This window comes from Budorcas taxicolor, chromosome 19, assembly GCF_023091745.1.
Source record: "Budorcas taxicolor isolate Tak-1 chromosome 19, Takin1.1, whole genome shotgun sequence".
Classification (NCBI taxonomy): domain Eukaryota; kingdom Metazoa; phylum Chordata; class Mammalia; order Artiodactyla; family Bovidae; genus Budorcas; species Budorcas taxicolor.
The window spans coordinates 56921992-56946570 of record NC_068928.1 but is presented as its reverse complement, the minus strand read 5'-3'; the positions used below and the strand labels follow the sequence as shown (position 1 = coordinate 56946570).

At 55.5% G+C, this 24579-nt stretch overlaps 1 protein-coding gene across 1 annotated transcript in view; it reads right to left on the bottom strand.

The window, feature by feature from the left end:
• Positions 1-1644, bottom strand: part of LOC128065482 (translation initiation factor IF-2-like) — a 53750-nt gene extending 52106 nt beyond the window's left edge. Inside the window, exons 1-2 of the mRNA XM_052658656.1 lie at positions 1539-1644; positions 966-1032 (exon numbers count right to left, since the gene is read on the bottom strand). Of these exons, the coding sequence (XP_052514616.1) occupies positions 966-1032; positions 1539-1644 (173 nt within the window). The remainder of the gene's footprint in view (positions 1-965; positions 1033-1538) is intronic.
• Between the last annotated feature and the right edge of the window lie 22935 nt (positions 1645-24579).

The window sequence follows — 24579 nt, the reverse complement described above, 5'->3', positions numbered from 1 at the left end:
GAAAGCAATATGTACAATGTATCCCAATAAAGAAAATGTTGAGGCAGGGGAGAGAGAAAGAAGTCCGAAAAACCTGTGAACCAAAAATGTTTCCCTCCAGGCGATGGATTTGCAGGCCATTTTTCTTTTCCTCGTGCTTTTTGGCTTTCCACGTTCTCTGCATTGTCATTAGGAAGGCCATTTTAAAAAGATGGTTCTGGGAGAGGTGCTTTTGGTGGCTGTCTGAGGATGTATGTTTCAGAGCGATGCAGCCACCCAGTCGGGTTCAGGACGCGGGTGGCCGCGCGAGCTTGTGTGCCTGGGAGAGGTGAGCCTGGCCCTTGGATTCATCGCCTGTGATCGTTCTTACCTCTGATCCACCGGGGACAATCAGTATCCCAAATACCCAGCCTGTTAGACACAATGTATGATGGAAGATCGAGTTTCTCGGATTAATGCGGGGTTGAAAAATGACCCACGAGTCCCCGGAGAGAGAGCAGAGCCGGAGAAACCTCGGTATTTATAACCCCGTCTCCCGGCTCGGGGTCTGGACACTGCACAATTTTGACAGATGATTCTCACGAGAAACTTTCAGTTTCCATTTGATTTTAGGCTCATAAACACAGATCGCAATTGAGCAGAGTTAGGGCTCTGCCTGCATTGGACCAGCCAGGGCTCAGGAAGCCCTTCCGGATGGCTCTGGCGTGCCTGTCGCCTGTGGGGGTTCCAAGACGCTCTTGGTTCTGGGAAGCTGCCCTTGGTCATGTCTGTGTTCTGACGAGGCTGTCTGAAGTACCCACTTACATCCTGGATGTGGGCGCCTGACTCTCCTGTCATCTGGCCAGGGGTGCGTCTTTCCCCTGCATCATCCCATCCTACCCGGCTTTGGCGGGTAGCGGGTGCCCAGCTGGTTCTAGGAGGCTGGTCTGGGACCCACCACCTGCTTTCCATCTTCACTCATCCATTCATTCATCGTTTGGCGATACCTAGCAGGGCCGATGTTGATGGCAGCATGGGCCGTGGTGTCAACAGAGGACGTTGTCACGGAGGCATCTGAAAGCGAGCATCAGGATGAGGGGTGGGGAAACGAGAGGTGTGCGGGCTGATTCCCTGTTCCTTTCTTAGGTACTGAGGGCAGGGTGGGGCAACATTGCTGCTTACTGAGGTGGAGGAAGCTGGAGCAGAACCTTTGGGGAAATGTCACTTCTAATCCACAGCTCTGTCCCAGGGGCTCCCCACGTGCCAGCCCCCTGACCCAGGGCTCTGATGTGTCACTTTGCCTTTTTGGTCAACCCCCTGAGTCTGCCTGCCTTCCCTGGTTGAGGCATCATTTGCAGAATGCTCTGGAGAAGGCCATGGGCAGAGGAGCCCGGCAGGTTACAGTCCATAGGGCCGCACGGAGTCGGACACGACCGAGTGAGTGCACACGCACGCTGAATCACAAAGCTGCTCTCATGCATGTTCCCCCCTCTCCCAACACCTCCATCTGCTGTGAACCCCAGAGCCCGAGGTGACCTTCCGGTCTCGCTGCCCGGACGCTATGGCAGGGTCCGCCTCACCGTGCAGCTCGGGCTCCCCCTCCACAGAAAGCCCCGGGCCCCCAGAACGGCTGCACCAGCCTCTGGTGTGGACCAGCTGCTGGGTCTCTGCTCTTTCATCCCCCATCCCGGGGGACCCTGGCTCTGCTTCCTGAGCAAACGTATCTGGACCCATCAGCCCGCTGACTGAAACATCTGCCTCCAGAAAGCGAAGGAGACAGCAGCCCTTTTGTAATCACTCCTAACTGTCTCCAGCCCCAGGGGCTCTCGCCTCTGGGCCCTGGATTTAAGGACATTCAAGGTGTTTCTAGCGGCGTGTTATGGGCTCTGTGGTCCAGGTGGCGACAGGAAGAAGGGGGTGCAGAGGCTCCAGGGTGGAACAAGAGGACTGAAGCAAATCTTCGGTCCCCAGTGTCCCTGGGAAACAGACAGATGCCCACGGGAGAAGGCGAAGTGAGGTGGCAGGTGCCCAGCGGACCCCTTGGCCTCACTGCTTCCGGGGTCCCCTGCTACCGTCTGTCCCCCAGGAGGGCCATCTCTTTGCTCACGGGCTTTTCCTGACGTTCTGAAAGCTTGCTTTGCCAGAAGTGGGGGAATGAACTCCCACCTCCAAATTAGCCTTTGACAGCGGCCAAGGGGAGGGAATGTAGAAGTGTCCAGTCACCTTGCCCCTGGGCGCTAGTGGTACAGACCCCGCCTGCCAGTGCTGGAGACAGGAGGGATGTGGGTTCGATCCCTGGGTCGGGAAGATTCCCTGGAGGAGGGCATGGCAACCCACTCCAGGATTCTTGCCTGGAGAATCCCATGGACCGAGGAGCCTGGAGGGCTACAGTCCATGGGGTGACAAAGAGTCAGACAGGATGGAAGTGACTTAGCACACACAACATGGTATTAAGAAAAAGTGATGGGTTTCCTATCAGCCAGAGGGAAAGGGGTCCTTCTTTGGCTGCTGCCTCTAGTGAAGTGGGACTTCTGACGTCCAGAACCCAAGAAAGAAAGTGAACGTGTTAGTCACTCAGTCATGCCTGACTCTTTGTGACCCCATGGACTGTAGCCCACCAGGCCCCTCTGTCCGTGGGATTTTTCTAGGCAAGGATGCTGGAGCGGTTTGCCATTTCCTTCTCCAGGGGATCTTCCTGATTCAGGGATCGAACCCTGGTCTCCTGCACTGCAGACAGATTCTTTACTGACTGAGCTACCAGGAAGCCCCCAGCACCCCGTAGCCTCATAATTCAGCGATGGGGTTGCGTCCTGGGTAATGTTGACATGGACCATGGTGTGATTCCAAAATCAATCTTTTTATTTTACAAACAGGAGAACTGAGCCTCAGTGACCCTCTCCTACACCCTCAAGGCCCACCCTGTTCTCATCTTCCCTTATGAATGAGTTTTGCAAGCATTTATAATTCACTTCCATCCTCATAGCCCATCTCCACATCCTTTATGGAGTTTATCAGGGATGGCCCATGTTGACTTTCAAAAAGTACTCACAACCTAGAAGTTGAGGGTTATGTTTTATTTGCTGCAAATTTTTAGGACTTCAAGCCCGGAAGACAGCATCTCAAGTGACCCTGAGCGAACTGTTCCGAGGAGGCGGTGGTGAGGAGAGGAGTTGGGTTATACAGAAGTTTGCAACAAGGGGCAGGGAGTCTGAACATCAGAAGATTAGTGTTAATTAAGGGAGACCAGATATCTCAAGGAATTCAGTGCTTTTCTATGGGAAAACGCGAGTCTGGGCTCACTGAAGCCCCTCCTTTCATCTGCATCTCAGCTCTCTGGGGTCAGCATCCTGAGATTTGATTTTTCACATCCTTAGTTCCTTGCCCACTGGTGGGGATGGCAGCGGCTTGGTGGCTGCCAGGAAGCAGGCATTGCTCTTCCTGGGCTCAGAAATTTACATGTGGAGGGCCGGAATCCCTGAGGGTGGTGACATGCTTGTTTACTGAGACAGCAGGAAATACTCTGTCTCATGCCAACACGGAGGGCCACCCCATTCCAGACCAAGTGACAGGACCCCTGTGATCCAAAAGAGGGCTGACAATATTGCAAACCCATCTGAGACTCGTGTGCAGCTGGTTGAAAGGTCGCATAAGAAACCATTTAGAATATGCTTTTGATCCCTTGGGCCTCCGGCCTTGAAAGGCATGGAGGGGAGCCTGGTTCTCGTTTGAGCAGATGGGCCTGTTGGCAAATATACTTCCTTAGATTCCCCCCTAAACACACAACATCCTGTCTTGGGTGGGTGGCTGTGACACAAGGGACCGAACAGACCTCTGAGAACACCTGTCACAAGGGCAGCAACCTCTGTGTGCAGAGGCGAGAAAGCATCGGCATGGCTGCCTCTGTCTAAGGGGTGCGGTTCCTTTAAGGAGTGGGCTGCCTGTAAGAGTCCCTGAGAGGGAAGCCCCGCCCCCTCCAGGCTCCCAGGGGACCTGCCTTAGGGGCAGTGGGCTGAGGTTTGGAGGGACCAAAAGGAGACGGGGATGCGCAAGATGTCAAGGCCCAAGATGCGTCGCTGCCACGCTTGGAGATGGGCTCAGGGAGGAAGTTTCTCCAAGGCCTGACGCTGATCTGAGAAAGCGTCTTGCCTAACACAGTGGTCTCTTGGTCCTTGACTTGTCCGGTTTTCTTCCCCAGGAGAGGCAGCTGACATCGCGGTCTGCTTGCAATAAGACTTTACTGCGGTTGGAGACAGAACGGGGGAGGAAGGCCTGCCTCTAGGCCTTTCAAAGAATCTCCAGTATCATTCAGCGTCTGTGCAGAAAGAGCCCCCGAGACCCCTGACAGTCTCTGAGACAGGAGTGGCTGATGGCAAAGGGGCTGCCGCCACTCCATCTCCCGTGCCCCGAGTGGGTGTAGCTTGTGGTATTCCGACCTTCGCCTGGGATGTAACCTCACAATTCTTAGCACTACGACCCGGGCCGGGACTAACACTAAGGCCCAGAGCTGGCGCTGAAGGTGAAACTCATTTTCCGTGTCAGTTTAAAACTCATTCAGCAGGATAAACTGTGCAGCCATAAAGAAACGAAAATAAATCAATAAATCCTTACCCTTTTAAAAAAAAAAAAACCCATTTACTGACTCAGGTGAACTTATAACAGGTAGGCAGATACTTTGATAAGAAATGCTTAATGATCATAAAAACAGAATCTATTGCTCACCTTGCTTAAAAGGTAAGGGTTTGTACCACACCATGAGGCTTCAGATCAGAGTATCACATGATCCACCTCAAATCTGACGCGAGGGCCATTCTTAGTCTTTTATTTTTGGCTCCGCTGGGTATTGTGGCCGCACGCGGGCCTTCGCTAGTTGTGGGCAGCAGAGGCTAGTCTTCTTTGCGGTGAGCGGCTTCTCACGCAGTGGCTTCTCTTCCTGCAGACCCTGGGCTCTAGGGCACGGACTTCAGTAGTTGTGGCACGCGGCCTTAGTTGCCCTGCAGCTTGGCACATGGAGTCTTCCCAGGCAAGAGATTGAACCCGTGTTCCCTGCACTGGCAGGCGGATTCTTTAACCACTGGGCCAGCAGGGATGTCCCCATCCTTGTGTGAGTTGGGAGGGTCTAGAAGCAAATTTTGCCAGCCCCTCCCCAGGGGGTCCTGGGCTCCCCATCCAGTTTATAAGTTCTGGAAAGAGAGCGAAGCAGATGAGACCCATGTCTCGGTTCTCAGTAGCATCTCTCCAAGCTGCTCCTCCTACTTCTGTTTCTCTCCTGAGCTCCACTTTGGAGGGTGACCCTGTAAGTCGTCATCTGAACTGGGAGTGAAAGTGGAGTCGCTTAGTCATGTCTGATTCTTTGTGACCGCGTGGACTGTAGCCCACCAGGCTCCTCCGTCCATGGGATTTTCCAGGCAAGAATAATGGAGTGGGTTGCTGTTTCCTTCTCCAGGGGATCTTCCTGACCTAGGGACTGAACTCAGGTCTCCCGCATTGCAGACAGACTTTTTATCATCTGAGCCACCAGGGAATCCAAACTGGGAGGGACCACTATTAATAATTACACCAGAACCACACACCGAGACACATAGTCATCAATGAATGAAAGATATAAAGGCAAGGCGTCCCGAGCAAACAAGGATGGCCATGCCCTTAGGCCCTATGCTATTGAACGGAAATGCATACCTGTGTGTGTGTGTGCGCGCGCGCGCGTGTGCGTGTGTGTGTGTGTGTGTGTGATGCGTGGATGTGCATGAGCGCTCAGTCATGTCCGACTCTTTGCAGCCCACCAGATTCCTCTGTCCCTGGAATTTTCCAGGCAAGAATACTGGTGTGGGTTGCCATTTCCTATTCCAGATAGATGCGTGTGCCCTGGAGCAATAAGAGAAAGCCCAGCCTCTCCCAGCTGCCCTGTGTCCCTCTGGCTCCTCTTGCCAACTCTCAGGTGTGAGACATACAGATGGATCGAGACCCTTGCTGAACTGACAAGGCTCCCGGAGGCTGGAGCAATTAATTGAGCCTTGCCCAGCTCTAAGCACAACCTCGGGCCTCTGTAAGGGCCTTTGAATTGCCACTTGAGTGAGTAGCTCTATTTCTTCTCTCAAAGTCAAGATTCTGCTCAGCACTAGGAGAGGAGGGCTGGCAAGTTGCTAATGCTGGTCCATTCAGCAAACGTCCCCAATTCTGAGCCGTCCCCAGGGACGCTCCTGTCCAGCAGCTTCTTCCTGGATATGCCCACTTTTGGAGCTTCTGAGCTGATGAAATTCAAACAGCTGCAAATGGAAGGGACTCTGGAGAGCTTTGAGCTCAACTGAGGTTCCTAGGCGAGAAGGTTTCCTGGGAGGGGAGGGAGGTAGAAGGGCAGCCCTCCGGTCAGCTCCAGCTCTGGTCCTGGAAAATGTCACCACGGATAGAAGAGACCCAGATGCTGTTGCTGCTGGCAGGGGGCGCCCAGGACAGAGGGCCGGGTACAGGACAGAGGGACGGGCTTCACCAGCAATGGCTGAGCTTAAAGCCGTGTTGAAAAGCCAAGACTCTCAGAACCAAGTGAGTGTAGCCCATGGAATCTGGGGGTCACTGCATGGAAATTGATCACTGGAAAGCTTTCTGGTGGCAAGTGGCTGAACCTGGCTAGGGCAGGGCTCAGGCACTGGGGAGAGTCAGGCTGACCCCAAGCAGCCACCAGAGGAGCCCCCAGTAACTCAGTGCCCTTAAAGCTGCCTCTCCCCTGAGACGCTGAGTGCTGATTGTGCAATGGATCCACGTGCAGCCAGCAGCCAGCACGGAATACCTGTGCACCCAGTGTGCCCTGACCCGCGCCGGGCAGTGGCCATGCTGTTCTGCCCAGACGGCCAATCATCTGGAACGTGTTAGGATTCCAATTTTCAACAGATTTTTCCCTCCCAAACCCACCTGGCTTCACAGACACGTGCACTCAGACGGGAGGCAGGTGAAACGGAGGTCCAGCCCAGTGACCACCGTGGAGATGACAGTGCCTGATAACTGTACAAATTACAGCCTTCATCTTCCTCCTGCCCATGGAGGAGGCCCAACGCTGCCTTCCTTCCCCTTGGTCTGTCTTGCAGTCACTCCTACTGAGCAGCTGCTATTATGGCCCCATTCTATAGATGCGAACACTGAGGACAGAGAGGTTAATTCATAAGGTCCTCAGCGAGTAAGTAACACATGAGGATTGAAGGCTACTGTCTGCCTTTGGGGCTCCCTGGACCTGTTACCCTCGGGCAGAGACAAACTTCCAGATGAGTGGGTTTTCAGCACTGAAGAAGCTAAGAAAGCTGCTGCGAGGGTGGACTTCATCACCTGGGGCTGATCTTCATTTTCCAGGTTGAGAGGAGGCAGGGTGGGCCTTGGGGCACACAGCAGCCTGGCAGGTCCAAGCACGTGGGCACAGAACAGAGCAGGCTCCTGAGTCCCAGCCCGAGGGGTTTTGGTAGCCGTCCAGTCGCTGGATCAGTATAGCAGCTCTGCCTTCATTAAAGTCCCAGCAAGAGGAAAGAACTAACTTGCCTGGTGCCCGGGGCCTCTGGGGTTACTGCTCTCTGACCGGATGCCGCAGGCCAGGGCATTGGGCACAAGGGAGCTGGCCAGGTGAGCGGCATGCATCTGTGCAGAGGGCAGGCGTCATGCTTTTTTTCTGCAGAGAAGTGCAAAATCAGCTTTCTGGTGGCAAGTGGCTGAACCTGGCTAGGGCAAGTGAACCGCAGGAGGGCCGCGGGCAGCTCCCGGGGCCGCACGCTTTCAGCGCCCGCTGAACTACGGCAAACTCTGCCAGCTTAGGCCTCCCTCCACGGAGCCCCGGTCAGCAGATGCGGGCGGGAGGCTGGGCATGGGGCTGGGAGGGGGAGCTGGCAGAAGAGCAGGAAGAGGAGAAAGAGGTTCTATCAGGCAACTCGATCAGACGTGACAGGAAACCCTCCTAGCAATGGGTTGTGGTTCTGCGCTGCTCGGTCGTGTCCGACTCTTTGCAGCTCCATGAACTGCAGCCCGCCAGGCTCCTCTGTCCATGGAGTTTCCCAGGCAAGAATCCTGGAGTGGGGAGCCATTTCCTACACAGGGATCGAACCCCTGTCTCCTGCATTGGCAGGTAGGTTCTTTACCACTGCGCTACCTGGGACTTGTTCAGTTGCTACGTCATGTCCAGCTCCTTGCGACCCCATGAACTGCAGCACACCAGCCCTCCCTGTCCTTCACTATCTCCTAGAGTTTGCTCAGACTCATGTCCCTTGAGTCAATGATACCATCCAGCTATCTCATCCTCTGCCACCATCTTCCCCTCCTGCCCTCAATCTTTCCCAGCATCAGGCTCTTTTCCAGTGAGTCAGCTCTTCACATCAGGTGGCCAAAGTACTGGAGCTTCAGCTTCAGCATCAGTCCTTCCAATGAATATTCAGGGTTGGTTTCCTTTAGGATGGACTGGTTGGATCTCCATGCAGTCCAAGACAGTTCAAAGGCATCCATTCTTTGCATTCAGCCTTTTTTTTTTACGATCCAACCTTCTTTCTGGTCCAACTTTGTGGTCCAACCTGGAACTTAAAAGAAACCAAAAGAGAGGGAACGGGATGTCTCTTCCTGATTCCTTTCACTAAAATATCCAGGCCTGAACCTAGATGCTGTCACCAGGATGATATCATGTTGGTGTGTCCCTGTTTCTTAGCTCCGTTTCTTTCTGTGTTGGCTCAGGGAATTGAGGCAAGATGGTGCCTCCCAGCTCCCCACCTTGGGAAAAAAAGTTTTTTCTCTTCCACCAAGAAAAGACAAGTTCAGAGCTTGATTGTCTTTGGCCTGAATTGAGTCACATGGTGACTTAGGAAGAAAGCCTGTGTCCACTGAGTGCGACTTCCTGAAGCTGGAGGTGGGATCAGTCCTGCGTGAGACGGGATGGGGGAAGGGTGATGGTGCCCAAGACCCGAGATTGGGAGTGGGTGGCCCAAGGAACCATCCCTGCCTGTCAACTTGGACCGGGTTAACCTGCGTGGGAGAACACGGGTGGTTCTTGGACGGAGGTGTGTCTGGACGCCTGTGCCCCCGGGGCCGAGGGAGGGAGGGGAATACACAGGTGTGGACAGGCAGATGCTGGAGGATCTGTTCAGAAAGAGCACAGTGGTGCCACCTCAGGAGGGCATCATATGGGAGGCAGTGGATGTGGGGGAATGGGGTCCCCTTGTTCCCTGGGAACAGCTAACCTGCAGAGCCTAACAAGGCCTGCCCAGCAGTACCAGATTTCCTCAGTGCTTCGATACCACAAGGCTTTCCATGTCTTGTGTCCTTGGATCTTCCCCATCTTCCTGGGCAGCAGGTCAGGCTGTTACCCTGAGGATCTCCTTTCAACAGGTGAGGTACCACAGGGCAGGTACACTGGCCTCCTCTGGGGCCAAGCTGCGTGGGATGGAAGCTGGGCTCTGCTGTGGGACTTCAGGCCAGATGCTCAGCCTCTCTGTGCCTTGGCCTCTGTGCTTGTAAGAGGAGATGATGGCAGTGCCCAAAGCACAGGGTGTGGCGAGGCTGAGACATGCTGGTGACATGAGGTCACCACTTCGCGTGCTGCAGGGAGATCCGGGGTTGGCCTGCTGGATTCAGCCCAGCAGCCGGCCCAGTGGTTTCCAGAGCCCACGGCCGTGTGCCGGGAAACTTTGGATAAACCCTTCCATGGAAGTCTCTAGTGCTCTCTTGTGAACACTCCTTCTTTCAGCCAGGACTGCAAGCAAGACAGCGACCCTGCGGGACCGCCTGGCTGATGCTGAGCTGGTAAGGCCGCCCGGCACTCTTATTAAACAGACTGGCTGATGCTGCCAATCTGAGCCGAGCCAGGGATGCATGACCTGGAGGTCTTTCTCCGGCTGTTTCCGCCTGGGTCAAGGCCTCCAGGGGTGGAGTGCTGAGGGTTTGGGCTTCTCTTCTTTGAAAGGGAGACATGGGGAAAGGCAGAAGGAGGTGGTTTGCGCAGGTGGACTGATTGAAGGGGGGTTGTTTGCCTGCAGTAAAGGAGGAGACCTTCAAGCTTGGCTTGGCCTGGTTAGGAACGCCGACTCCCCAGGCCTGCCCCCGACTATGCATCGGAATCTGCTTTAATGGGTCGTTTCCACATTCATGTTTGAGAAGCTGCTTTGGTCTGGTCCTCTTCGGCCTGGGGAGGTCCCGGTTTCCTCTGGCTGTGTAGAGTTTCTATGGAGGTTTCAGAACTCAAGAGAGACAGAATCTCAGGTGCAAGTCAGATGGCTAAGCTCTAGCCCCCACCTTTGAGGGCTGCGCTGTCCCATGCAGGCAGCAGCCACTAGCTGCCCAGGGCTATTAACAGTAAAGCTAAAGCCCGGACTTCCCTGGTGGTCCAGAGATTAAGAATCTGCCTGCCAGTGCAAGGGATGCGGGTTCCTGGTCTGGGAAGATCCCACACGCTGCAGAGCAGCCAAGCCCGTGAGCCACAGCTGCTGAAGCCTGTGCCCCTAGAACCTCCGCTGCGCAACAAGAGAAGCCACCACAATGAGAAGCGCGCACGCCAGCTGCAGAGTGGCCCCTGCTCGCCACGACTAGAGAAAGACCATGCCCAGCGGTGAGGCTTAGCGCAACCAAATAAGAAAAAAAATGTCAAAGTTGAATACAAGCCAGGTGGTGAAGGACAGGGGAGCCTGGCGTGCTGCAGGCCACGGGGTTGCAAAGAGTCGGACACGACTTAGCGGGTGGACGGCAACAACACAAACCGGTGGAAACAAAATACAGTGACTCGGCGACAAGAGGCACGTCTCGGTGGTCAGCAGCCGCGGGTGGCCAGTGGCGACTGCAGAGTGAATGCTTCCGTCATCGTGGAACATTCTATGGGCAGCGTGGGCACAGCGGCCATTGGGTGGCCACGGGGGATGGGTGCCCCACCCAGCTCGGCTCTCACCGAACGGCAGCTTCCCTCTCTGGGTGGCGGGGAGGGTGGCGTGTATGGCCAATGTGCAAGTGACAGATGTGTGGGAACTCGGGGCGGGGGGCGGGGTGGTGAGAGCATGGGGGAGGGATGCAGAGGCCTCAGGAAGCAGCTGCGGAAGAACATCTGGTGCAAAGTCGAAGCTGGAGTTAGTTCTGGTGAGAAACACAGGGGGCACTTAGAAGTCATTTGGCGCACACCCCACCCCACACCGAGCTTCCCCACTCTGTCTACTAGAGAAAGACCTGGAAGCTGGATTGAGCAGCAGCAGCCAGACCTACAGTTGGGTTTTGGACCCCAAGCCCAGTGATCCATTCGTTTGTTAGTGAGACAGTCAGACAGTGTGATGGAGTAGCCAGTGGGGGCTTTACCAGGAGGAGGGCACTTGTGGGGCTGGGGGCTGGGCGGCCGTTCAAGACGCCCCTTCTCAGAACCTGAGAACTCGCATCTGCTGATTCTTGCTGACAGCCACAGAGTGAGCTTGGAGGTGGCTCCTGCTCCAGCCGAGACCCCAGCCCTGGCTGACACTTTGACCACAGCCTGGGGAGACCCAGAGACAGAGGATCCAGTTAAGCCACACCCTGACCCAGAGAAATGTGCTGGTTCAAACATTAAGTTTGGGGGCATTTGTAAAATGCATCAATAGATAATGAATATGTCCATCTTTACAGTCCATGAAGACTCAAGCACCACAGTTGAAGCCTTCTCCAGCTGTGATGTTGGAGAATACTCATGAGATTCCCTTGGACTGCAAGGAGATCAAACCAGTCAATCCTGAAGGAAATCAGTCCTGAATATTCATTGGAATATTAAATGTTAATATTAAATGATGTTAAAGCTGAAACTCCAATGCTTTGGCCACCTGGTGCGAAGAGCTGACTCATTGGAAAAGACCCTGATTCTGGGAAAGATTGAGGGCAGGAGGAAAAGGGGACGACAGAGGATGAGAAGGTTGGATGGCATCACTGATTCAATGGATATGAATTTAAGCGAATTCTAGGAGATAGTGGAGGACAGGGAAGCCTGGCGTGCTGCAGTCCATGGGGTTGTAAAGAGTCAGACATGACTTAGCAACTGAGCAATATGCCCACAGGGGAAAATGATTAATGAAGGAAGGCAAATTGGTCCTGGCAATCAAGCGGTGCAGTCAGTAGGTTGGTGGAGTTGCAGGAAGTGGAGAGAATGGAGGGGGACCTTGGCTGAATGACTGGACCCCCCCAGGCATCCTCTCATGCGGGCCCCTAGGAACGGCCCTGAGGGCAGCCTCTGGGGATTTGTGGGTCCTCGGGTGGGGGGTGGCTCTCCTAAATCTCTGCTCCCAGCGCCGGCCGGCTCTCACTCCACATTCTGTCTACATAGCTATAAATATTAAAAGGCACCAGAGGAGAGATTGGGAAATCGGGCTGTGGGCAAGATACTGCTCTGAGCGGGGAGAGAAAAGGAGAATGAAATTTCTTTCCGTTCCTGCTCCGGTATGGTTATTGCAAAAGGTGCTGCGGTGATAAGGAGCGGGAGACTCGTGCCCTGTGGGCTTTGAGCAGAGGTGGTTCTGTGGGGGTCACCTGGAGAGGTTGGGGATGGGAACCACCTGGCCCTGGGTGCCAGCCTTCTTCACGAGGCTCCTGAGGATCGGAGCCCCTCCCCAGAGTATCCCGGATCCCTGCTACTGAGCAGAACTCTGAACCAGCCCTGATGGTCCACACTGGGGCAGAAATCAAAGATTTGTTTTTGTTGTTTAGCCACTAAGTCACGTTTGACATTTTGCGACCCCATCGGCTGTAGCCCGCCAGGCTCCTCTGTCCATGGGATTCTCCAGGCAAGAATACTGGAGTGAGTTGCCATTTCCTTCTCCAGGGGATCTTCCGACCCAGTGATTGAACCGACGTCTCCTACACTGGCAGGCAGATTCTTTATCGCTGAGCCACCAGGGAAGCCCAAAAATCAAAGAAAAGGTAAAGCGAAATAAATAAAAGCAAACGAAGTGCCCCACAGGTGTGGGTAGCGTTTGGGGCGCTCTCTATGGCAGTCTCCTGGCTCAGCGGGCACTGCTAGTCTTTCTCTGCGTCCACGTTTCCCCCAGGATCTTCTTTCCATCCACCCCCTTCTCCTGCCTTCCTGCTGCCAGCATCCCAGTTGCATACAGTGCGTCACCTCCCCATCCAGTGAGCTCAGCGGATTTATGATGGCTCTTCCTCCCTAGATCACTTCCTGGTTAAAAACTTTCTATTTGTCCTAAAGCACCAGTAGGAACCCCAAATCCAAGAGTGTTAGCCAGACCCCAGGCCCTTGAGTAGCCCTTCCAATCACAGCCTTTGAGGCCTACACCCCTGAGCATCTCTGCTCACCCCATGACCCCCTCAAGCTCACCCTGAGCTCTGGTCTTCTCCCACACTTCCGGTGTGGCCTGGCAGAGCCTCACCACCCCCAACCGACATCCTTTCCTGCACAAATTCCACCCCTCCTTCAAAACCTGGGTCAAAGCTTACCTCTCAGCAAATCCATCCTTGACAATTGAAGCCCTAAGCGCGTTCTCTGTCCTCTGAACTTTGATGCAATTTTAGCCTGTGCAGTTCATTTGTTAATTAATCAAGCACTGTGCAGCCTTGAGACATTGTTTTTCTTTTTTTCCCCTCTCTTCTAGCCTTGCACTGAGAGTTAACTCTTTGCTGTGTGTGCTGGGCTTAGTCACTCAGTCATGTCTGACTTTTTGTGACCCCCGCCAGGTTCCTCTGTCCACGGGGATTCTCCAGGCAAGAATACTGGAGTGGGTTGCCATGCCCTCCTCCAGGGGAACCTTTCCAACCCAGGGATCAAACCCAGGTCTCCCACATTGCAGATGGATTCCTTACTGTCCGAGCCACCAGGGAAGCTCCTAACTCTTTGGCGGTCATTTAAATTTTGCTTGTTTACCGCGTGGCTTCCTGCCCTCTTATGAGCTCCTTGGGGGTGAATACCATGATTATGTCCCTTGGGCTCCGCTAGGAGCCCAGCCTCGCACAGGGCCAGTCTGGGGTGAGAGGGGTTTTTGTTGGATTTTATTTTTTCCTTCCATAGGTCCTGGGATATGGTCCGGCCCTAGTTTACCCATTCGCTCATTCATTCACTGACATCGCCTTTTGGAAGGCATCTTTTCCTGCTTGTCCGTAAGTGGCGTTTCCTTGGGGTTCTGCCTGAGCCCTCTATTTTTCTCATAGTCCACCTCAGCCCCGAAGATTTGATGCTTTCGAACTGTGGTGCTACAGAAGACTCTTGAGAGTCCCTTGGACTGCAAGGAGATCAAACCAGTCAATCCTAAAGGAAATCAACCCTGAATATTTATTGGAAGGACTGATGCTGAAGCTCCAATACTTTGGCCACCTGGTGTGAAGAGCAGATTGATTGGAAAAGATCCTGATGCTGGGAAGACTGAAGGCAGGAAGGCAGGATGACAGAGGATGAGACGGTTGGGTGGCGTCACCAACTCGATGGACATGAGTTAGAGCAAAACTCTGGGAGACACCGAGGGACATGGAAGCCTGGCGTCCTGCACTCCATGGGGTCGCAGCGAGTCGGACACGACTGAGGAACTGAACAACACCTGCCCCTGGGTAACCTCAGCCGCATCCTTTTTCTCTGCTCCCGCGTGCAGGCTGATGGCATCAGGATCCACCCCTCATTGCTCCCCGGCCTAGCTCCCTATGGAAACTCTTACGCTGCACGTTGCCAGAGTTCAGCGCCATGACTTTCAGAGTCAGACTCTGCGAGTATTTCACTGGATGCAGGAATAAATGAGTCAGTGAGTGAATGCAAGGCTTCTGTGAGCTGTGTTTCCATTTCCCAACCAGCTCAGGCTCCACCATCGCAGCCTGGTACCAAGTGCCCAGGAGCTGCTCAGTTTCTGCGTGCTCATCTCCTCCTCAACAGGTGAACTTTTCTCTTCCAGGCAGCTGCCACCGTGCAGGCTCCTTATTCCTCCTCCTAGGTGGCCTCTCTCTGTGTTTTAACTCTCCTCCAGGGGCTCCAGGCCTCCCTCTCTGCCATCCTTCCCTCCCCTTCCACAGTCCAGCTGTCTGCCATTGCCCCTTTCGCCCCTTATGGATGTTATGAGATGGGTGTTTCTCAATCAAAGGTCCGTGGGTAGAGGTGATGTATCTGGTGCCCTCTCTTGCTCAGTGATGATAGATGGATGTCGGGGTGCTCCTATTTCCCTCTTTCCTCCTCTTCTCCCTCATGTTGGGGTCCATGGTACCATCTGGGTTTAGAAACGATGCTCCTTGTCACTGGAATGGAGTGTGAAACCGGGCCCATCGCATTGCTCCACCAAAAGGATTCCCATCGGAGCAGCTGGTACCATTGCAAATGGATGAGTCACAGTTTCCGCAGGTGTTGAGTCTCCTGGTTGGGGGTGAGGACATCCCCCCTGTGGGGAGGGGGCCGGGAGCCAGGTCCCAGCCTCCTTGTCTCCCTGCATGTTCATCAAGAAGGGAACAGTGCTGGCTTGTGCTCCTGGGTCCATCAGATCAAAGGGAGTTCCTGGACCACTGTCCCCTACCCTGCTGGCTCCGTGGCCCCTGACTCCCTGGTTCCAGCCGAGTGTGCCTCAGAGCAGGGAGGGCAGGTGGGCTGCAGATTAGTGTCCGTACCCAGGACGGGGGGCGCAAACCTCACTCCACTCCTGGGGACTAGGTTTGGCAGGACAAACGGCAACAAGGGCAGCATGAGAGAGACTGGGATTGAGGAAAGGACGGCTGTAGCATGAAGAGTGTAAAGAGCACGTGATCTGAAGTCAGAGGATGGGATTCAAGCCCCACCTCTCCTCTCCCCACCCTGGGACTCTCTGTGTGACCTTGGAAAAGTCACTTATCATCTCTGAGCTTCATTCGCCTCATCTGTCAACTGGCAAATCACAATGCCTCCCTAAGGGACTTCCCTGGTGGTCCGTGCTTCGACTGTAGGAGGCGTGGGTTCGATCCCTGGCTGGGGAAGATCTCACATGCTATGCCGCTGAAAAGAGAAAGGATTAAAAAAAACCCCAAAACCTTCCCATTAAGGGTGGCCATAAAAGATCAATGGGAGAAGGCACGGGGATGAATTTTACAAAAGCTCTCTGCATGCAAAGCATTTCCATCGTCCCAATCTCTGTCTCCTACCCGCTAAGAGAGAAACCCACGGTGATATTTAGAGGCTTCTAGAACCAGATGAGGGTTGGCGACTCCTGCCACCCAGCCTCTGGGGATGTGGAGGTTGGGGGCTGCTGGGGGGATGACACGGGGAAACCATACATTCTTTCCCCTGTAGTGCAGGGATGGTGGGAGCAAAGCCTGCCTCACCTGACTTTGCTGCTGTTTGTTATTCTTGGGCAGAAGGCCCTCCACCTGATTCTGCTTGAAGCAGGGCTGTCCGGGGCGATGCTGTGACAGCATGATGGATGGGGACCAGGCCCGGCTTTCGACACCGCAGCACAGAGGCTGCATTCTTTATCTGGAGCCGCCGGCGGGAGGCTGCAAATAAGCTCTCCAGTTCCAGGGGTCCCTGATAAAATTCCATTCCGGGCCCCGGAGACACAGGCTGGATTCAATCGCCCGGCAGACTGGGGAGGTGAGGGGCGTGTAGGGAGGAGCACACTGCCTCTGGGGAAATGGTCCCGAGCCTGGGGGCTCTTGCACCAGAATTCCGTAAAAGTCACCTGTCTGGGTCTGAGCAGAGACTCAAACCATCTCTGACACTCAATTGTCTTTCCCATTTACAATCCGCAGTAGCCCAGGAGGCCGGGCCCTCGGGGCTGGAGTCTCTTCCGTGTAATTGAGATGTGAGCCATTCCCTCAGGGGACAGGTCCCTAGGAAGTGAATACATCACCCCCAACCCCTCCGAGATTCTGAAAAAGTTGGCTCAAACCCTCCATGTTGTGCTTGCAGCCATCCCTGGGGACATTATCTGTGCAGAAATGGATATTAAACCCAATCCACTGGCTTCAAGCATCTTGTGAGTTTAGCGAGACTTGAGGGGTGTAGGGGCGCCTCTCGAGCTTCCAGGCTCCCTGGGTCATGACACCCTGCAGACCCCGGCTCTCTGCCTTTCTCCTCCATCCTTGCAGCCGACCGATTCCTCCTGTGTCTCTACAAGGCGGCCGTTCCCCCACCAGACTCCCAGGACCCAGCTTCTATCTAGAGCAGCCTGACAGAGGCAGGTCTCTAAGAGGAATCTTCCGCCAGTGGCTCAGAGAATGAGACAGCACCCCTCTTGCCATACATTCTAATAGTTAACAGGCAGGCAGCTGTCCTGCCACTGGCCAGGCGCCTTTGTGTGGGTTTTTCACGTAGGGACCCATTTGGTCCTCTGGTGACACGGTGCTCTCCTTGCCCCATTTTGCAGAGGAGAAAATCAAGCCACAGGTAAGTTGAGTCCCATGGTGAAGGTCACACAGTGAACCCAGACCATCCGGCTCAGGTCCTCCCATCATGACCATTACCCTGGATGCAGGTGGGCCCCTGTGAGCGCTCCCCCAGCCAGCAGCACCCTGGGAGCCCTTCTAGAGGAGGCTAGAGACCCCGGCAGACCCCAGTCCCACCCTGGTTTCTGTTTAAGAACTTTCTTCCCAGCCATCCCACAGGGCATCACTTCCAAGGACAGTGGCTCTCCAGGTCAGGGCTGAGTGACCTGAGTTTGCACCCAGTCCTGGCTCCTTGAGGCTTCCCAGGTAGCTCAGTGGGAAAGAACCCAGCTGCCAATGCGAGAGATGTGGGTTCAATCCCTGGACGGTCAGGAAGATGCCCTGGAAAAGGCAGCCCACTCCAGTATTCGTGCCTGGGCAGTTCCATGGACAGAGAAGCCTGGCGAGCTCGGGAAGGCTGTGTGAAAACTCAGGGAGAAGACGCCCGTCTCAGGCCAAGGACAGAGGCCTCGAGAAAACCAGCGCTACCAATGCCTTGATCTCAGGCATCCAGCCTCCAGAATTGTGAGAAAATGCGTTTCTGTTGCTTAGGTGGCCCAGCCCATCATCAACCCCAGCGTCTCAACAGCCGGCTGGGCTGGTGGGCTGCAACAGGTGGGTGGAGAGAGGAGTAGGGCAGGTGGGGAGAGGGGGCGGCCCGTTCTCCTAGCAAGATGCAAGTCTGGCTCCTACTGGTGTCGGAATGAAAACCGGAAGAGGACTGGAGGGGAATTAGGACTTGGGCAGGGTCTGCAGGAGCTGGAAAACCGTTGTGTGATGCCAAAGCCCGCACCCTCCTAGGTTCATCCTGCCAGGAAGGGTCTGCTCAGCCCAGCCCACCACACCTCCCCTCCCCTCTCTCAGACCCTCTGGAAGGAGGAGGGAGTAAAGCCTTTCCTTCCCGTTTCTTCTGTGTCCATCTTGAGGAACTAGCTTTCTGGCTCTGCCGGTCTCTTTCCTAGACGGCGCCTCCTCCAGATGCCCCTTCTCCGTCGGTACCTCTGGCCTTTGCCAACCCAGCTTGGTTCCTCCTTCCCTTAGCGTCCTCCTCCAGCTCGAGCCTGTCTTGTCCAGCTCGTCCACACCATCCACATCCTTGACACGTCATGTCCCCTGGTCCCCTGGTGAGTCTGTCTCCCATCGGTTCATCTCTGACTCACAAGTACCTCGAATGCAGGAGTTCTGTCTCCTTCCGGGGGAATGTGCCCGTCTTCCTCCTGCACGTGGGGACACAGGGCGTGTACTTCTGGCTCTGTTGTGCATGGAGCCTGGTGCCCCTTGATGGGGTCTATGGGGCGCCCTTCCCGTCTCCTCCTACTCCTGTCTCCTCCCGGCCTGTCTCTTAGGATAAACAACCCAGTTGGGAGCGCTTCAATATTAGTCTTTATGTGGACTGGATGAGATTTTCAATTCTCTGTTCCTAATTTATTAAAAAAAAAAAAAAATACATGTTCAGCAACATTCCCCGCTCTGTTCTCTGCAGGACTGGGAAGGAATCAAACGTTTCCTTATTTTCTCTCCCAAACATAGATTTTGTGTAAACTGTTTCCGCTGCTTCCTCCTCCTCGTCCTCCTTCTCCCCTCCCTTCTCTGCCTGAACCTCCCCGTCTTCCTTCCTCTTCTCCTCCTGCTCCTTCTCGTTTCTGATATTCTGAAGGTCAGTGGCCTCATATGGAAAAGAGAGTCTCCAGTTCAGCAAAACAGACCATAGATTCCCATCTGTTTCTCAAACACGCGCAGTTATGGTCATTCCGATGTTTCCTGCAGGGAAGGGGTCAGGGCAGAGGAAGAGGGTGGTGGAGGAGCTCGGACCCAGGCCCTGAGCCCCCTGGACTCCCTAGGGCATCACCACTTGTCCCTCTGTCCCCACGAGTCAGAGCCCCTCCCGCCCGTTCATAGCCCGCGGCCCAGGTCCTGGCCCCCGGAGCCCGCACCCCACTGGGCCCTTCTCTGACCTCCGACCTTGCTGGCACACACCCCCTCTTCCTGACCCAGCTCCGAGCTCACTCCCTGGGTGCCCCTGCACCTGGGCGTGGCTCCAGTGGCTCTCCACCGAGACAAAGCCACCCCCTTCTCCTAAATCGTCCTCCCCAGGGAAGCAAATCGCTTGTCCTTCTGGTTCTCCCCGACACTGGCCAGGCCCCTTCCTTCCCCTTCATTAGAGGCGACAGACACTCCGACCTCCCTTGACGGAAAGTTTTGAAGTGGTTGAAAGGATTTCCTGCCTTTCCCCCACCGGGAGCCCCGAGGAGATGGAGAGACCAGGGAGGCCAGCAGAGGATGCTGGCGGGGCTCCGGCCTTGGGTCCTCAGAAAGGACTGGATAGGGGCTGAGGGATCGGTGGGGGGCGGGGGGCTCCAGGATCAAACCAGAGGATGCTCCCAGTCCGCCCCCGGTCCCCGGAGTAGCACACCTCCCAGCCTCCAGGCGCTCAGGCTCTCCCGCCAATCACCCCACCGCCCGCTGTCACCGGCTCCGCACAGTCACACCGCACCCGGACAGGGGATGCAATCAGACTCTCGGCTATTAGTCCCCAAGTGGTAATTGAAGTGGTCTGATTGGACCCATCTATTAGGCCCAGGGAGCTGTGGGGAGATGGCTCTCCGAGCATTTCCTCCGCCTGCTAATCTATCTGTCTGGCATTTTATCTGGAGCCCAGAGCCCACGCTTGAGCACTCAGGCATTTTACGGTATTATTATTACTTAGCACTTATAACGCACTTCATCAATGAGAGGGCCGGGTGGCCGTGGCCGGATAAAGCACGGGGCTTCGGATACAGATAAGGATCTCGCTCGGGCCTGTGTGATATTTGATGCCTGTGTCTTTGGTCCCCTGTGATCTGGTTATTAGTTATGTCTCCTCAAGGAGAAAACCAATCCTCTTTCTCCTGATAAATGGGAGCCGGGTGGACGGGAGGCTGGGGGTGGGGAAGGACACACTCGGGAGATCTTAGCGTGGGTTGCCCAGAAGCTGGCCTGGGACAGGACACTCAGTGCAAGGAGCACCTCTGGGAGTTGACCCTAAGACCAGGAGGGGCGGGAGTTGATACAGGATGCCGCGCTGTCGGGAAGGTCACTGCCACAAAAAAAGGGCATTCAACTCCATGGCGGAAGTGGGGAGATGGTGAGGAGCACCCCAAAGTCATTCCACCCCAAGGATCGAGGAAGCTAGAACTTCTGTCCTCCGGTTCCGAGCTGATATTGGCTGGGCGGCTCCCAAGGGCATCAGCTCCCAGCTGTTTGACCTTGGACCCTGCGTGTGCTAAGAGAATCCCCAGCTGGGGACTCAAAGATGTTGGTCCAGTGGGTACCCAGGAGATGGCGGGGTGCTGGCAGGGCTTGATGGATGGGCTGTGGGGTCTGGAAAAAGGTGTTTGATCGAAGGCTCAGGAGAGGGGCCTTCTTCCCTCCTCCTCTCCTGCCAGCCCTGACGGTACCCATGTCTATAGCTTGATCCTGACCTGATATCGTGGTGGCCGGTGCAGGCTGTACCAAGGCCCCCACCCAGCTGCTGCCCCTTTCCGGATCCTGCCACAGTGGCGGCTTCAAGCCGAGTTAGAGAGTGGTTCAGGTTCAAATGCCAGTCCTGGCGCCTCTGGAGGTAAAACCCTGGCAAGTGACTTACTGTCTGCGACCCTCGGTGTCCTGACCTGTGACATGGGGGCAGCACCACCCTGCACGATTATTTTTGAGGATGAATAAGGTACTGTCCACAGAGCGCCTGGTCCTATACCCGCCACAAGACTCCATGTATGCTAAGTTGCCTCAGTCCTGTCCGATTCTTTGTGACCCACGGACTGCAGCCCACCAGGCTCCTCTATCTGTGGGATTTCCCAGGCAAGAATACTGGAGTGGGTTGCCATTTCCTTCTCCAAAGTGTTGCATGCGTGCATGCTAAGTCATGTCAGTCATGCCCAGCTCTTTGTGACCCCCATGGACTAAAGCCCGCCAGGCTCCTCTGTCCATGGGATTCTCCAGGCAAGAATACTGGAGTGGGTTGCCATGCCCTCCTCCAGGGGATCTTCCTGACCCAGGGATCGAACCCACATCTCTTATGTCTCCTGCGTTGGCAGGAGGGTTTATTTCCCACTAGCGCCACCTGCGAAGACCAGCACATGTCAATTTCCCTCCCTTTTGACCGCCTGCCCCCATCCCCACCCAGGACCTCACTTCCTGTTTGGAATATTTTGACTTACAAGAATTTCTTCCGAGGCTCACATTCAATGGAGTGGGTGAAGGACTCCTCATCTCCAGGACACTTTGTATACTTTGCACGCTTTCCATGCAGAAGGCAGGACACGCCCTTTACTGGATCCTCAGACAGCCTCCTGCCTGATGTCTGCAGTTGAAAACATCCCTGTACTCACCAGGCCAGGGCAGAACTGCAGGGCATCCCCTGAGGGGCCAGTGGATGCAAAAATGTAAATATCTTTCTAAAACTCCTTCCCCTTCCTGGAGATGCGGGAGTCAGGCACTACTGCTCGGGGCTTGAGGTTCTTCTTCAAAGGGCATCCCCCATAGGCAGATGGAAAACTTGCTAGGAAAAGATTTTTCTTTTTTTCTTACATATTTTTTCTCCTTCACAGAATTCTTGCTGCTGTCTCAACCCCTAGCTTCCACAGAGCGATCAGGGAGCCTCAGGGAACCAGACATCTCCTGCTGCTTGGGGGCACCTCCTGCAGGAAGTCTTCCCTAATTACCTCACCGCCTCCAGCATCCCTTCTCAGCCTTCTCTTCTGCCTCTTTGCTTTGCAGGCTTCTGGCGGCCATATGGTTGACTTGCGGAGGGCGGTGGGGGGGTTGCCTGTAAGGTCTGAAAAGTGTGTGTATAGTGGGGAAATTGACATCTATCTCTCCAGAGAGATGAGAGGGTCTCGGAGGACGGGAATCGGGCCCCATGCTTCCTCTGAGCCTCCTGCGGGACCCGATGGATCCAAGGCCTGGGTGCAGGGGCCGCTGCTGCCCACTGACCATTTCAGCAGGTGAAGCCGAATCTGAGCCCACCACGAAGCTGCCTGCCTGGCCCAGGCAGGCTCCGGGAAGGCTCCAGGCAGGAGCCAGTGTCTCTGAAGCAGAAGGGATCCATCAGGGCTGAAAGGGCTGGCAGCCCTTCATCATATTAAACAGCAATTCAGTGCAGATTAAGAGGACACAGCATCCTTTCTCTTGAGCTTGGGGAAACCATCCATCCTCCTGGAGCCTCTGGGCGGGGGGCAGGCAGCAGAGCTCTGGGCAGGGAAGGGAAAGGACTCAGGTAGCCTCGTGGGTTTGTGCCTGGAAACGAGGCCCCGGTGGGTATGGGCTCTGGCTCTTGGGTAGCTCTGGTCCCCTGCCAGGTGGTGAGCACCGGGTTTCCTGCCTGGGGCCATCTTCTCAGCCAGAGTCCCTCAAATGCTCAGGGGCCCTGGTTCTTTCATCTTAAGTTGTGGCATACGGGACCTCCAGTCTTTGCTGCAGCGCGCAGACTCTTCGTTGTGGTGTGTGGGATCCAGTTCCCTGACCAGGGATGGAACCTGGGCCCCCTGCATTGGGAATGCCACGTTCTAGCCACTGGACTGCCAGGGAAGTGCCGGCCCAGGTTCTTTCTTAAGATCAACTTCCCACTCCTTCCAAGGTCCGGAGCCGGGCTCCATCTCGGGCCCTGCCAGCCATCTACCTCCTTCATCTGCCCTTCCCACATCACCAGCAACCAAGGCTCAGCCGTACCTTGGGGGAGGACCACCTCTCCCTGGCAGGCTGGCTGGGGAGGAGGAGGCAGGGATACCCTACGTACACTGTTCTTTGGAGGAGGGCACGTGAGCAGCCTGAAGCTGAGAGCTGCACTGAGCAGGCGGAGCGGGGCTGGGAGAGAGCTCTGCTCAGGAGAGGAAGGGAAGAGAGGAGGGAGTGGGCATTTGTGGATGCCCCTCTGTGCCCCCGCCTCCAGGCCAGGCCCCTATCATGCGTCATCTCCTCACGTGACTCTAGTATGGTGCTCAGGGGTTCGAGCTGGTGGGTCGACAGAGCTGGGGTAGAATTCTAGCTCCTGGTTTCCGCCTGGGTGGCCCTGGGTTAGTGGTTTGACCCACCTAAGCCTCAGTGTGCTCCCCTGCTGTTATTGTTTGCTCACTAAGTCATGTCTGACTTTCAGACTCCTGCCAGGCTTCTCTGTCCATGGGATTTCCCAGGCAAGAATACTGATGTCCAGGCAAGAATACTGGCATGGCTTGCCATTTCCTTCTCCAGGGGATCTTCCCGACCCAGGGATCGAACCTGCGTCTCCTGCCTTGGCAGGCAGATTCTTCAGCACTGAGCCACCTGGGAAGTCCGTGTTCATCTGTAAAGGGTGACTAACAACATTCCCTGCTCCAAAGATTAAATGAGGTCCTATGCCTAAAGCTCCTGGCAGCGGTCCCGACATGTGGACACACCCCTTAAATGTGAGCTCCATCCGTTATCAGCACCCCTGTGATGTAGAAGTCACCGCCTTTATTTCTGCTGAAGGTAGCCGGGGCTCTAAAATATTCGGGCTCGCACAAGGCCGCTGAGTTAGAGGCTGGCAGGCTGAGATCCGGCCCAGGCCTCTCAGACATCCTTCAGCCTCCACGGGGAAAAGAGATAAATGAGCCCAGGCCTTGAGAGGTGCCCGCCTGCCCAGCCTCGCGGCGAGGGCAGAGAGGCACGGTGGCCAAGCTCCTGGCAGCTGATGTGGCCGGGCGGGGCCCTTCCCTGGGAGGTGGAGGAGAAGCCCCTCCCGAGTGGGCCGGGATGCGGACGGGGCTCCGCTACCAGGGCTGCAGACGGTCTCACCTCGTGCCGGGGGGGCTCTGTCCTTCAGTGGCCCAGGGAGGGGGTGGCAGTGGGAAGGACGGTGAGGCGAGGCGGGAGGGCTGGGGGCTGCGGGCCCCGCACCCCCTCCCTCCCTCACGGCAGAACCGACTCTGGATAAACAATTACAGTCTATTTACCTCAGACCATATGGCGCTGGGAAACAGGTGTGCAGGTAATGAAGAGCCCGGCTCCAATTAAGCGTCTGGGAACCCGGCCGGATTCCTGCTGAATCTTTTGCTTGGGCTGAGGCCCACTTACAAATGAGAGCTAAATGGGACCGCGGCTCAGCAGAGGCAGAAATGGAAGCCCAGAGGTACCCGAGCTGCAGGGCTGGGCCATGCGGGTGATGCAGAGGGTACGGGCGGGCGTAGTCAGGGTTCCCACCCTCCCCGATCTGGCAGGGAGGGCAGACCTCGCCCGGGGCCCTTGTGGCAGCACCAGTGTGTCTGGGAGTCATGAAGGGAGACAGTCTCTTGGCAACGC